General features: G+C 38.3%; 1 protein-coding gene across 2 annotated transcripts in view; it reads left to right on the forward strand.

The window, feature by feature from the left end:
* The first annotated feature begins 947 nt into the window (after positions 1–947).
* Positions 948–14,163, forward strand: part of LOC307148128 (basement membrane-specific heparan sulfate proteoglycan core protein-like) — a 41,682-nt gene continuing 28,466 nt past the window's right edge. The window contains exons 1-7 of one of the 2 annotated variants that reach the window (XM_079853438.1): positions 948–1,124; positions 3,680–3,850; positions 7,220–7,504; positions 8,230–8,487; positions 10,340–10,470; positions 12,629–12,794; positions 13,041–13,301. In XM_079853438.1, the coding sequence (XP_079709564.1) occupies positions 3,802–3,850; positions 7,220–7,504; positions 8,230–8,487; positions 10,340–10,470; positions 12,629–12,794; positions 13,041–13,301 (1,150 nt within the window). In that variant the 5' untranslated portion in view covers positions 948–1,124; positions 3,680–3,801. The remainder of the gene's footprint in view (positions 1,125–3,679; positions 3,851–7,219; positions 7,505–8,229; positions 8,488–10,339; positions 10,471–12,628; positions 12,795–13,040; positions 13,302–14,163) is intronic. The other variant, XM_079853439.1, reaches the window with a different exon arrangement.

The raw sequence follows: 14,163 nt of genomic DNA on the forward strand, positions 1-14,163 counted from the left end.
TTTGTGTTTACATAATATATGTGTGTGTACTGTGTATAATTATTTTGTATACAAATACACACACATGCATGTATTTATTTAAGAAATATTTGCATGTATATACTGTATAAATAATTTATATTATATATAAATATAAACATTTTATAATGTCCATTCAATTCCTCAAAAAGAATCCTGAAAAATAAAATACATCACAGTTTCTGCAAAAACATTAACTGTTTTCAACATTGATAATAATCAGAAATGTTTCTTAAGCAGCAAATCATCATAATAGAATGATTTCTGAAGGATCATGTGACACTGACGACCGGAGTAATGATGCTGAAAATTCAGCTTTGCATCGCAGAAATAAATTCTATTTTAAAATATATTCAGACAGAAAACATATATTTTGAATTGCAATAATATTTCACAATATTTCTGTTTTTACTATATTTTTGATCAAATAAATGGAGCCTTGGTGAGCTATCTATCAGAAAATCTATCTATCAGACCCCAAACTTTTGAACAGGAGTGTAATGGTGTTCACTCACTTAAGTAAATAAAGTAAAAAATAAAGATGTTTCACTTAAAACAGACCCGAATGAACAACTACTCATCGTCCAGTAAGCAATAAAATGCTCAGATCATTCAATGCAGATTGAAATCTGGGCACAGTTTGAGACATTGTTGAGATTCTTCTGAAAACTCTAAGGGAGACACATGTAAGATTATTGGGGTCTTTCTCAGAAGAAACTTGAGACTTAAGCAAAACTCTCTCTTTGCAGGAATAGTCAAGACATTAAAGAGATCTCATCTGTGACTTTTCTTGTTATTAACTGCATTAGGCTTTAGTCTGTGTTACCTTTGTAGGGATGTTGGTTTTACTAGCGAGTGAGTGAACCCTGCTGTGGTCATTTGACTAAATAAACAGATCTGCTGCCCAACCTCCTCTCCGTCTGGGACCCTGGAGACCGAAGCTTTAGCTCCATCCCTCCCTTACGCAGCTGTACGAGAGACCACTACAAAACGCCACACGTCGAGAGAGAGAGACGAGCAGAGGCATACAGCGAGAAGTTAGCAGGAACACAGGCTTTTCCTAGACATGCTTCTGATCTGACGTCCAGGCGTCTGCGCTGCTAAAGGTGAGGGATTTAACTGTCGTTTCCATCGGGTTTTACTCCATGAGGAGTTGAAAAAAACGCTGCTTTGATGCATTTTTGCAGTGTTAGTGAACGACAGGGAGAAGCAAAGCTGTAAAAGAAGCTGGTCAGCAGATTTGTGATATTTTCCAGAAGTTACTGTAGATGGTTGACGATTATAGACTGAACTTTGTTTTGAGGACATTCGTAACCCTCTCACGTGATTGAAGGTCAATGCTCGTTCTGTCACGGAGAAGTTTATCGTTTTCATCCAGATGTGGGCGATGATAGGTGGCCATTAGAGGGCTTGATTTATCTCAACTGAGAAATTCTCTGTGAGACTCTGCTTTTATTTGGGAAAAGCTCAATTCTGCCGTTTGTTTGTGTGTTAAACACTTTGTACACGAGAATGTTGAATGTTGCTGAGTTCAGCAAGAGCAAACAAATCTGTGTTTTACAGCCACTTACACACGGTTGTCAACATCGGTGAGACTTCACAGATGTTTATTTTTTTTAGTTTGTGAGGTGTTGTAATGTAGTGTTGTCCTGTGTTCGAATTGTGTCAAAGCTCTTGGGGGGCTTTTACACAATTGACCCCCCCCCCCCCCCCCCCCCAAAAAAAAACGTAATAATATACATATTTTCATTTATTTATTTCATATAATACTATAATTTCATTTACTTAACTTTTAGTGTTTCAGAAAATGTTTTTGCAGCTGAGCATTAACGTGCTAAAATCCCGATCATATTTTAATAAGATATGTGTATTTTTTGTAGACCATCATATAGCCTACTGTGTTTCCCACAGTATTTTTGTGGGTTGAGCTCGGTACATTTAGGGGGGTCCAGGGGCATGCCCCCCCGGAAGAAAATTTTGTACATTTTAAAGATAAATTCATTAATCTGGTGCACTTACTGCTGTTAAAAATAAATAATCCACCCGCCAACCTCCCGAACCTATATGATATTCTCTGATTTAGATATCTGCATCTGATCATAACATTTCAATTATTCAAATTCTCAGTGTTAAGCATGATAATATGATAAAATATCACACGGAAGTAGGCTGATTTAAAATTAAGATTTATTTAAAATAAAAGTTCTTCTTTTGTCAAAATTACATTTCCAGCCTAAACAGAGACTTTACTCCCTTCAAACTTAAATTGTCAATGTTTCATTACATCACTGTTGGAAAACACTCTTATCAGAATAATTTTCTTCTATGATATTAGACTGCGTAGCCTATAATTAAAGATAATGAATTTCAAACCTGAACCAAACATATTTGTATTCAAAGATCAACAGTCTGTCATTAGTCTTTAGTCTGCCACAAAAAAAAAAAAAAAAAAAAAAAAAAAAAAACCTTGAAATCATGAACTCAAATGTCATTGTGAAAAAAAACAAAAAAAAAACAATGACTGTTGTAAGTAACAGTGCGTAAATCAGACCTTTCAGTAGGCTATAGCCTAACGCTAATAAGCTTAAACGAAAATAACAAAATAATAGTGTAGCGAAGTATTTTTTTGTACACAGTGCCGCGAACAATCACTCCTTTACGCGTGCATCACTGTCCTCGCGGCTGCAGCAACTTGCGCTCTCTTCATCAAGGCTTAAAACAAAAAGGGGACAAAAAGGTCGTATTGTCTTTGTGCATATATAGATTAATTAGATAAATGAATAGAAACAATAAAACTTTAAATTCACACAGCTATAGCCTACCTAGGTTGTGGAGGCCCGACGTCAGCATATTTCGCGGAGGTTTTCACTGTTTCCAGCACTCCTGTCTGTCCCAGGATCTAGATTCGCGCCTACGGTATTTTTTTAGAACTTCGAAAAAAGAAACAAAAAAGATTCATTCTGCAGCCAATGAGCAGCCGGCGGGGGCTGGTTGCAGGACGACTCAACCTCCGCAGACAGTTTTTAATGTTTATCAGACAATAACTACTCAAGATTTTGCTTTAGTATAATTTTCGGGACAATTAGGGCCGGATTCGTGATTCGGGACAACAGTTTAGATTTCGGGACTGTCCCGAATTTTTCGGGACGTCTGGTCACCCTATTTCAGATGCAAATCTTGAATTTCTAATCTTTTTGCAGCAGTGTTTGTGTGTCGTATAACAGCATTTAAAGGCCGGCTGCATACCAGAATCTAGGTGGTGTTTATATTCATGACTTTTGCTGCTTACAAACATTTAGATAAAAGCATAAAGCAAATGTCACATTGTTTAGATCATCACGATGAGCCTTTGTCCCAAAAAAAGCTCTTAAAACTGGATGTAGACTAGATGTATATGCATGAATGCACAAACTATATATATATATATATATATATATATATATATATATATAGTAAAAACGACCAGAAAAATACTACATTGAGGTTTATGAGGGCAAAAAGGTTATTTCTTCCTGAAATCTGCTTTATTTCATGAAGCAACACTTGAGAACATTGAGTTTAATTGTGTGGCTAAAAATACCTTAGATTAGATCACCCTACCAAACATATTTTATCAGTTAAGAACATTTCTCCAGAGTTAAGCATTTCACTCTTCTTCCAGCGACTCCCTTGAAGGACCAGGGTTTTTCGCACCCAGTGATCCACCTTTAACTGTTTCCAGACCTCCAAAAACTGTTTTCCTCCGTCTGCAGAGTCTAAACGTGTCCTGCTCTGGAAGACAGCATGAAGAGTTTCACCATCAGCCGCTTCCAACTGACTGCCATGACAACAGGTAACAGACTAAACAAACCCCAAAATAATGACTTAAAGGGGTCATATAATGGTACGCACTTTTACAAGTTGATTGCCTGTACACAACCATAAATCATAAAATGATAAAAATCCATCCAGTGTTTTTTTTTTTAAATCTTCTTATATGTTTTCCCCTCTCTCAAATCAAGCCGTTCGATTTTGTGACGTCACACGGTCAGACGCCCCTCGCACGATTGTTGATTGACAGCAGCGTTTCAACACAGACCCGCCCTCACTCGTGAGCGAGCTGTCATCATAGTCCGCCATTGTTGATACGCTGGAGCACTGTCTATGAGCAGAATGGCGTCTAAGCGATTGTGGTGTTCTGTTCTTGGGTGTAATAAGGAACACAGCATCATGTTGATGTTCCTAAATCCGAACCGCTGAAGACGCAGTGGCTGAGTTTGTTTTCGAAGGGAATATTCCCCACGATCAACAGCAATGCTTTCATGTTTGCACGAATCACTTCACACACCAGACTGCTTTACAAACGAGGGTCAGTATAAAGCTGGTTTTGCTAAGAAGCTGTTCCTGAAAAAAGGATCGATACCAACTATTCGTGTTCCTGCTGCACCTCCGGAAGAACTGAAGTGAGTGTAACGTTTTATTAACCTTTATATTAATCTTTATATTAATCTTTGCAAATCGCTAGCACGCTTCACGATGAATGCGGCTAAGGTTTACACTCAGGGTACATTACGGCATGTTTTCTATGTACGACGTTCTCAATATAATTCATAATCCCACGTTTATAATGAACAACGCGTTATGGTTATTGTGTACAGAGGGGCGGGGTGAGCAAAGCTCATTATCATTTAAAGACACATGCACTTAAACGGCGTGCTGAAAACAGAGCTGTTTTTGACCAGGGGCTCGTTCTTCGTACGTTGCTTAAAACATCCGAGATCAAATGAGACATCCAAGATGATATCATCGTGCTAATCATGATCCGGCTAATTAGGTTCTTCGAACACACTTGCCGGATATGATTAGTATAGCTGGATTGAGTTATCTGAGATAATTGCGCGTTCATGCAAAGTTTAAAAGGGGATATGTATCGATAGTAGAAACATTGATCAGCATCGCTGCTATTGGCTGCTCAGCGTGGCCAAAGAGCGCGCACAGTTTTTCTCCTCAGCAGAGCAAGAACTAATAGTCGAAGTTTATTCGGAATTTTAATGTTTAATCAAAACGCCAGGGAACACCTCAAAGTCTGCAAAAGCCAGGAGAGAGGGCTGGCAAAAAGTAGCAGACAATTTAAATCCGTTAGAAGTGGCCATGTTAGATGTTTTTAACACTTATCCTATATATTTGTATTTTAATAATTGCATAATTACTTTGTGCATTGTAATGTCAAAGTCACCACACTAGAACATGGGAACTAATAAAAGTGAAGTACAAAAATATTTTACATAATGGTATTTTTTTGTTATATTATAGTCTCTTTTATAAAAGGCACTGTTAAATAATTGGTTGTCTGTTTATAAAAGCAACCAAGAAAAAGGCTGAGAAAAAAAAAGAAAAGAAAAGATCTTAGTAGCCTACGCTATAAAATAATTTTTGCTGCATTAAATTAAGGCTGTATAGTCATTTCAACTGTTAAATCTTGAGTAATGATAAATTGCTTTGACTTGTGAAAGTGAAAACTGATAAACTTATGTTATATTTTGCCATGAGTTATTGATCTCATTTTTCCCTAATGTAGTTGATTGTAATGACATTGTGTTTTCCTCTTTTGTGCACTTTTACATAATACACCAACACTTGTATCTGTTCCCAAGAAAGTGGTGGCTGAAATATGTGCAGTAAGTGGACATTTTCTAACTTTCCAAAGGAAAGAAAGTATAAGACTTTGTAATGTCCATTTGTTTCCATTGCACTGGACAGTGAATAAACCCTCTCAGATAACTGTCATAAGGAGGAACTAGCCTACCTGCAAGTGCATAAAGAACTTTACTTAATTTATACTTGTATGCTTTATGGCTGCAATATAAGTTGCAGGATTCCACATCTACAGAAAGGCCTACAGAAGAAGGCCGCTTATGAAGCCGCAGTCTAATCCTGTTTACATTAAATAAGCCTGCTCGAGAGCAGGTTTAAGCTTACGGACTTGTTGCTATGACAGCAAGTCTAGGATGAGCTTCGAAGAACCAAACAATCCAAGATCATGCCAAATCGCCAACAATCAAATCCAGCTAACTGAGTTAGCGACGTACGAAGAACGGACCCCTGGTAAAATGAGTGTTTTCTTACAATACTAATGAGAATTTTTAATTAAAGTATATTACAAACTTTTAATTTAGACCCTAAAGAATCATATTAGCTTGTACAAAAAGGGCATTATATGACCCCTTTAACCAAATAAACCCGACCTAAAGCTCAGTGTATTCATGCCTGACTCTCGACGGCTTCTGCGTTTAATCTGCAGAACTCAAAAAAACATTCTGCTTATTTGACACGTTTGGTTATTAAAAACTAATTTCTGAAACAATAACCGATTTGGAAAACTAATTTATAGATTCTCACATGAAGATATTTTGTAGCTTAAAAAGCTGTTTCAGGTCAAGACAGCTGGTAGATATCATCATGCTTCCCCTGTTGTTTAATCACAGTATATCAAGACAAATGTGCTGTATTAAAAGAAAGGGATTAAAATTTTAAATCTAATTAATTACACAGTGTGGCGATTAATTAATCGCACATCAAATTACCCCCAAGTAAGTGGAGATTTGTGAAGCAGTGCAGGAGAAAAAGCTCACAACCTTTTGAGATATGTAGTGTAACTGAAATCTACAGATAGATACAAATAGATAAAGTTTAATGAAATAACATCCAAAATAAGTGTTTTTCTCTCCACTAGTCTGTAGTGTCTTGAAAAAAATAGCTACAAGACTTGTTAATCCCATAACTCTCATTAAGGAACCTTTTTTATAAGTTAATGTAGAGCAGTAGTAATCTGAATAAGCTTTATGCTGAATGTCACATGAACAAACAGGAAACCGGGTCCGCATCCGCTTGTTGGAGAAAGTGTTAAAGGCAGTTCGTACTGACGGCGATATCTATGGACTTTTTAAAGGCAATCAGCTAACCTAGCTAGTTCTTTTCATTGTTAGAGTTTTATTTGATTTAAATATCTAAATGTTAGTGATAAAAATAAAATCTTTTAAATATCAATCTGCAAATGCGATGGACATTGGTTATACTCATCTCTGCTCATCTTGGGTAAAAACAAAGCACATACAAATGACCTGAAACGGAAGCGATGCAACCTGTTTTACAGAATACAGTAGTTTGTTGCGCAATAACCCCCATGCTGGTGTATTGGTGTTGTGTGTGTGTGTGTGTGCAGGTTTGGTTCTGCTCTGTCTGGGAGGTTCAGGTCTGGAACTCAATCCCAGCGTTTCACAGGTCATCCTCTCCATCAACTCCTCCTTCACCATCACCTGCTCCGGCTGGAGGAACGTCACCTGGCACTACAAGCGGGAGGAGAATGTTCCGGAGTTTCACACCGAGGCGCGAAGTCCCACGTCCAGTGTTCTGAGTCTGGAGCAGGTGACGTGGACACACACCGGGGTTTACGTGTGCTCCGAGAACGGGACAAATGAGACCAGAGAGGTGGCTGTCTTTGTGCCTGGTAAGAACATCAGTGTGTGTTACTCACGAAAATATTCAAAATTGGTTCATTAATTTTCTCATATTAATTTTCACTCACATATTCATTCAATTGTTCGACTTGTTCATTCACTCATGCATTCATTTACTGATTCACTTAACATTCATTAATTTATCGACTCTCACATTGTTTTATTTGTTAGTTTTTTCACTTACACATTTATTCATTTGTTCACTCATTTACACATTCTTCCATTTATTGATTCGCACATTCATTTTTGTTTGTTCATTCACTCAAGCATCCATTCACATATTGATTCTCACACTGATTGTTTTTTTTGTTCATTCACTTATTGATTCTTCCATTGATTAGTTCATTAATCACTCACACAATCAAGTCAAGTCACCTTGATTTATATAGCGCTTTATACAGTACAGATTGTTTCAAAACCGCTTGTAAAGTAGTGATAAAAAGACTATTGTCATTGTCCAGCTTAAGTCAGTTCAGTGTTGATTCAGTTCAGTTCAATAACTGTAAAGTTCATCAATTATTAAATGAGCTCTGCAGAAAACAGTGATGTCATCATTCACTTTATTGATTCTCACATTGATTTGTTCGTTTGTTCACTCACACATTCATGTACTTATTGATTCTCACACTCATGCATTCATTAATTTGATTTGTTCGTTCATTCACTCATGCATTTATTTGTTCACAGATTGATTTATTAATTCTGTCTTCCTCAGATCCTGAGGTGTGGTTCCTCAAGAACGATCACAGCATGGTGACTAAGACGCGAGAGGAAGGCACAATCCCGTGTCTGGTGACGGACCCGTCGATAAACGTCACGCTGTACGAGAAAGACACAGATATGGTGGTGGAGGGCTCGTACAACCCCAGTGTGGGCTTCACCGCTGCCCTGGACGACAGAAACTACATATGCAGAGGAGAGCTGAACGGCCAGGAGAAAGAGTCCATCCCATTCTACGTCTTCAGTATATTTGGTATATTTGCTCAAATGCTCTTTCATGCTTTGAAAAGGGTCATTTTTTTTGTCTCTGATGTTTCTCAGTAGATTTACTGGAGTTCGCAGTCACTCTTCATTTAAAGGGGTGGTTTAATGCCCTTTTCACGAGATGTAAAATAAATCTCTGATGACTTTTTGTGTCTGTCCCTTTAAATGCAAATGAGCTGCTGCTCCCAGTACAGAGGGCGGAGCTTCAACAGCTTGTGTCCTTTTACCTCACACAGACATGCACTGAACATTTAAAAAAAAAAATTAGCCTTTTATGTTCAAACCGGAGTCAGACAATCATGGAGAGACTCAAGAAGAGGAGACATGTAGAAGCAACAGGACATTTCTGAATGGTTAGTTGATGAATTTATGAAGCTGATGTGTAGTTATCTTCTAGTCATTGATTAGCATATTCTCTCATGATAATCTATAAATCGTGTTCAGGGGGCGGGGTTTATGTAATGTCGTGTAGTTCCTACCAGCCGTTTGTTGTAGTCCTTAAAAAACTATTTCTTTAGAAGCAAATATCTCCCTTTGCTTTGAACTTTGAGCGTCGTGACTTTACAGATGTTGTTTATGCTCAAACAGCAACATTACACACTAACTAAAGTTAGAAGTATAGAAGTAGAACTTTAAGTATCAACTTTGTCTCAGATGTTTCTCAGGAATTAAAGCGGACTCAAATGAGTCACTATCATTCAGTAAGAGTGTAGAGCTATAAAATATGAAATACAGATTGAGAAATGATTGAGTGCACATTGAGATCCCTGACTTGCAGACTTGCAGACATCTGAGTAAAGTTTGATATATTGAGACACTTAAGCAAAGGTTTGCTCATCATTTCATTTAATTGCTGTATACACTGCAAAAAAAGTACTTTTGTCTTGTTTTTCAGTAAAAATGAAACATTCTTAAATGCTCTGTCCTTTGGATGAGACATTAAACTGAAGTCCTGACTGTCTGTGGTCATCAAAAATCCTGTGGCACTTCTCATAAAGACTAGGGGTGTAACCCTGGTGTCCTGGTCAAATTCCCTCCATTGGCCCTTATCAATCATGGCCTCCTAATAATCCTTATCCTTTGAATTGGCTCTATCACTCTCTCTCCTCTCTTTTAGTTTTACAATCTCTTTATGAACTTTATGAAGCGTCAGAGTGTCAGTTGTGTAGCTGTCTATGGAGGGACAGAAACTCTCAGATTTCATCAAAATGATCTTCATTTGTGTTCCAAAGATGAATGGAAGTCTGAGAGTGAGTAAGACTGAAAGTCTTGTTTTAAGCAAAATTAAGTGATATTTTACTTAAAACAAGAACAAATATCTGTCAATGGGGTCAGAAAAATAAAATAGTTTTCCCTTTGAATTAAGTTTCTTTTTCTGACCCCATTGGCAGATGTTTTTTCTTGTTTTAGGCATAAACTTTCTTAGTTCTGATCATTTTTTTAAAACTTAACTACGATTAAGACTTAATATCTGAAGTAATTTTGCCTCTCAAGTAAATGTATTTTGATTTAAGAACATTTATCTTATATTCGTGATTTTTCTTTCCTATACATATGAATTAACTTGAGGTCTGCTAATGCCCTAATATTACAGACATTTATGACCTTATTTAGCATTCATGTATCAACATTACAGGCGATTATTTGCTAAATGAAGCTGTTCTGAGTTAAAACGCTCATTGATGGTTAAAAGATGAAGAGAGCCCATGTGTTACACATCTGTTCTCCTCCATTATCTGTGTCATCATTGACTGGACCAAGTCTACTTATAAACTCATCAGATGATTTGTTTTCTGTCAAACAATAGCTGTTTTTGTTCTTTCTTTCGCACACGTCTTCAGCTCCCGAGGCTCCGGAGCCCTACATCAACGCCTCCAAAACGGTCCTGAAACAGGGTGAGACGCTGAACGTTTACTGCACCGTTCACGGCATGCACCTCGTCTTCTTCACCTGGGACTTTCCCAACAAAGACGTGAGTGGGCTGAAAATTTAATTCTTTGTTTTCTTTATTTTTCCGTTCGAGCATTTAGAGCAGTGGTTCTCAAACCTGTCCTGGAGTACCCCCAACACTGCACGTTTTCTTTGTCTCCCTAATCAAACACACCTGAAGCAACCAATTAAGGTCTACAGGATCACTTGAAAATTAAAGGCAGGTGTGTTTGATTAGGGTTGGAGATGAACTGTGCAGGACAGTCGATTGGCAGGAGCAGGATTGGGCACCCCTGATTTAGAGCTCCCATGAGAAGCTCCACATGTTGAAATCACCTCAAGACGTGCAGCCACACCTCTCCCCTGACCGTTGTCATGAGGAACACGTGTTTTTATTAAGAGATAAATCAAAAAATGACGGGGAAAAAAGTGAAAAGCCAAAGCAAGTTTGTAGCTGTAGTTTATGCACATCAGCTTTTTAGGCAATTTCTTTTAATGTATTAACTGCTAAACAAGTCAACAATAATGAGTTGGAAATACATTTAATTTTTAACTTCTCAGAAAACGTAATTTTCCTTCTCAAGTAAATATATCTAGATTTAATAAAGTTTAGAAATTTATACTGCTAAACAAGTCAACAATAATGAGTTGGAAATACATTTTTTGCAGTGAGTGCAATTTAATCGCTTTGTCACATGCCCCAGCACAGCAAGGACACCAGATTCCCTGTTTTTTGGATACCCTTATCCTCATGGACACTTTATTCCCCTTTTTTGGACATTTTATGTTTATTTTTATGTTAATAAACACCTCTCTGAGGCCTGACGCCACGCCCACAGTGTCTATCGTTTGCTCCTCACGCCACTATCTATACATTATAATATACACTCACCTAAAGGATTATTAGGAACACCATACTAATACTGTGTTTGACCCCCTTTCGCCTTCAGAACTGCCTTAATTCTACATGGCATTGATTCAACAAGGTGCTGAAAGCATTCTTTAGAAATGTTGGCCCATATTGATAGGATAGCATCTTGCAGTTGATGGAGATTTGTGGGATGCACATCCAGGGCACGAAGCTCCCGTTCCACCACATCCCAAAGATGCTCTATTGGGTTGAGATCTGGTGACTGTGGGGGCCATTTTAGTACAGTGAACTCATTGTCATGTTCAAGAAACCAATTTGAAATGAATCGAGCTTTGTGACATGGTGCATTATCCTGCTGGAAGTAGCCATCAGAGGATGGGTACATGGTGGTCATAAAGGGATGGACATGGTCAGAAACAATGCTCAGGTAGGCCGTGGCATTTAAACGATGCCCAATTGGCACTAAGGGGCCTAAAGTGTGCCAAGAAAACATTCCCCACACCATTACACCACCGCCACCAGCCTGCACAGTGGTAACAAGGCATGATGGATCCATGTTCTCATTCTGTTTACGCCAAATTCTGACTCTACCATCTGAATGTCTCAACAGAAATCGAGACTCATCAGACCAGGCAACATTTTTCCAGTCTTCAACTGTCCAATTTTGGTGAGCTTGTGCAAATTGTAGCCTCTTTTTCCTATTTGTAGTGGAGATGAGTGGTACCCGGTGGGGTCTTCTGCTGTTGTAGCCCATCCGCCTCAAGGTTGTGCGTGTTGTGGCTTCACAAATGCTTTGCTGCATACCTCGGTTGTAACGAGTGGTTATTTCAGTCAAAGTTGCTCTTCTATCAGCTTGAATCAGTCGGCCCATTCTCCTCTGACCTCTAGCATCAACAAGGCATTTTCGCCCACAGGACTGCCGCATACTGGATGTTTTTCCCTTTTCACACCATTCTTTGTAAACCCTAGAAATGGTTGTGCGTGAAAATCCCAGTAACTGAGCAGATTGTGAAATACTCAGACCGGCCCGTCTGGCACCAACAACCATGCCACGCTCAAAATTGCTTAAATCACCTTTCTTTCCCATTCTGACATTCAGTTTGGAGTTCAGGAGATTGTCTTGACCAGGACCACACCCCTAAATGCATTGAAGCAACTGCCATGTGATTGGTTGATTAGATAATTGCATTAATGAGAAATTGAACAGGTGTTCCTAATAATCCTTTAGGTGAGTGTATACAGAATATATGCAGTATGTATATCTCTGCAAAAATCTCAATAGAAAAGTACATTTCTGACACTGATGCAAACCCCAATTTTTGACTCTCAGGAGGGGGACATTGAGCCCTTGACTGAAGTCCTGTCGTCCATGAGCATGCGGTCCTCTCTCAGCATCACGGACATCTCGCTGGCCAGATCAGGACAGTATGTTTGTCATGTGCATGAGGGTGTGGGGGAACACACAGCTTCAGCCAGTATTGACATCACCGTTCTGGGTAAGACACCGTTCAGATATCACACAGCAGATTCATCAGGTTTACATTATTCTGTCTATAAATGCATATCATAAAGTTTGGCTACTCATATCAGTGAATGTCAGCAACAGGGTTATTATCTAACAATTTATGACTAAAAATTGTTTTCAAATTAAATTAAAATTAAAAACATGCAAAACATTTTTGATATTTGAAATGAAAGTTTCAGAAATTAAAATGCAGGTTTGGTTCTGCTCTGTCTGGGAGGTTCAGGTCTGGAACTCAATCCCAGCGTTTCACAGGTCATCCTCTCCATCAACTCCTCCTTCACCATCACCTGCTCCGGCTGGAGGAACGTCACCTGGCACTACAAGCGGGAGGAGAATGTTCCGGCGTTTCACACCGAGGCGCGAAGTCCCACGTCCAGTGTTCTGAGTCTGGAGCAGGTGACGTGGACACACACCGGGGTTTACGTGTGCTCCGAGAACGGGACAAATGAGACCAGAGAGGTGGCTGTCTTTGTGCCTGGTAAGAGCATCAGTGTGTGTTACTCACGAAAATATTCAAAATTGGTTCATTAATTTTCTCATATTAATTTTCACTCACATATTCATTCAATTGTTCGATTTGTTCATTCACTCATGCATTCATATCTGATTCACTTAAAGGAGAACTCCGGTCAATTTTAACATTGAGTCCACAGTAGTCGATTGTCGAGTTTGGGCGCATGATCGTACGTACTAAACATATGCGCGTGAACTCGACAATCGACTACTGTGGACTTCAGCCGAAAACAGGATGTAAATACAGGTATGAGCGCTGGCTGAAATAACATCACTTTTATTAATATCTTTCACATCTACTGCAGTCAGATTCACCCGTGTTGACTCTGAAGGAATCACTCACATGACCTGTGCACTTGTAATGACACATCAAGAATGTTAAGAGGCTAAAAGCAGGTTTAAAACTTGCCCAATTTAAGTCAACAGGGTGCAAATTTTAAAAATAGAATAACTCGGTGTAGGCAACACCGATTTTTGTCGTTGTTCTCTGTACTGACAGCACTCCAAATTTACAAAAAAATTAGATCAATTTTAAAATTGACCGGAGTTCTCCTTTAACATTCATTAATTTATCGACTCTCACATTGTTTTATTTGTTAGTTTTTTCACTTACACATTTATTCATATATTGATTTGCACATTTATTCATTTGTTCACTCATTTACACATTCTTCCATTTATTGAATCGCACATTCATTTTTGTTTGTTCATTCACTCAAGCATCCATTCACATATTGATTCTCACATTGATTGTTTTTTTTTGTTCATTCACTTATTGATTCTTCCATTGATTAGTTCATTAATCACTCACACAATCAAGTCGTCAC

The sequence above is a fragment of the Squalius cephalus genome (assembly GCF_949319135.1).
Source record: "Squalius cephalus genome assembly, chromosome: 20".
NCBI lineage: Eukaryota > Metazoa > Chordata > Actinopteri > Cypriniformes > Leuciscidae > Squalius > Squalius cephalus.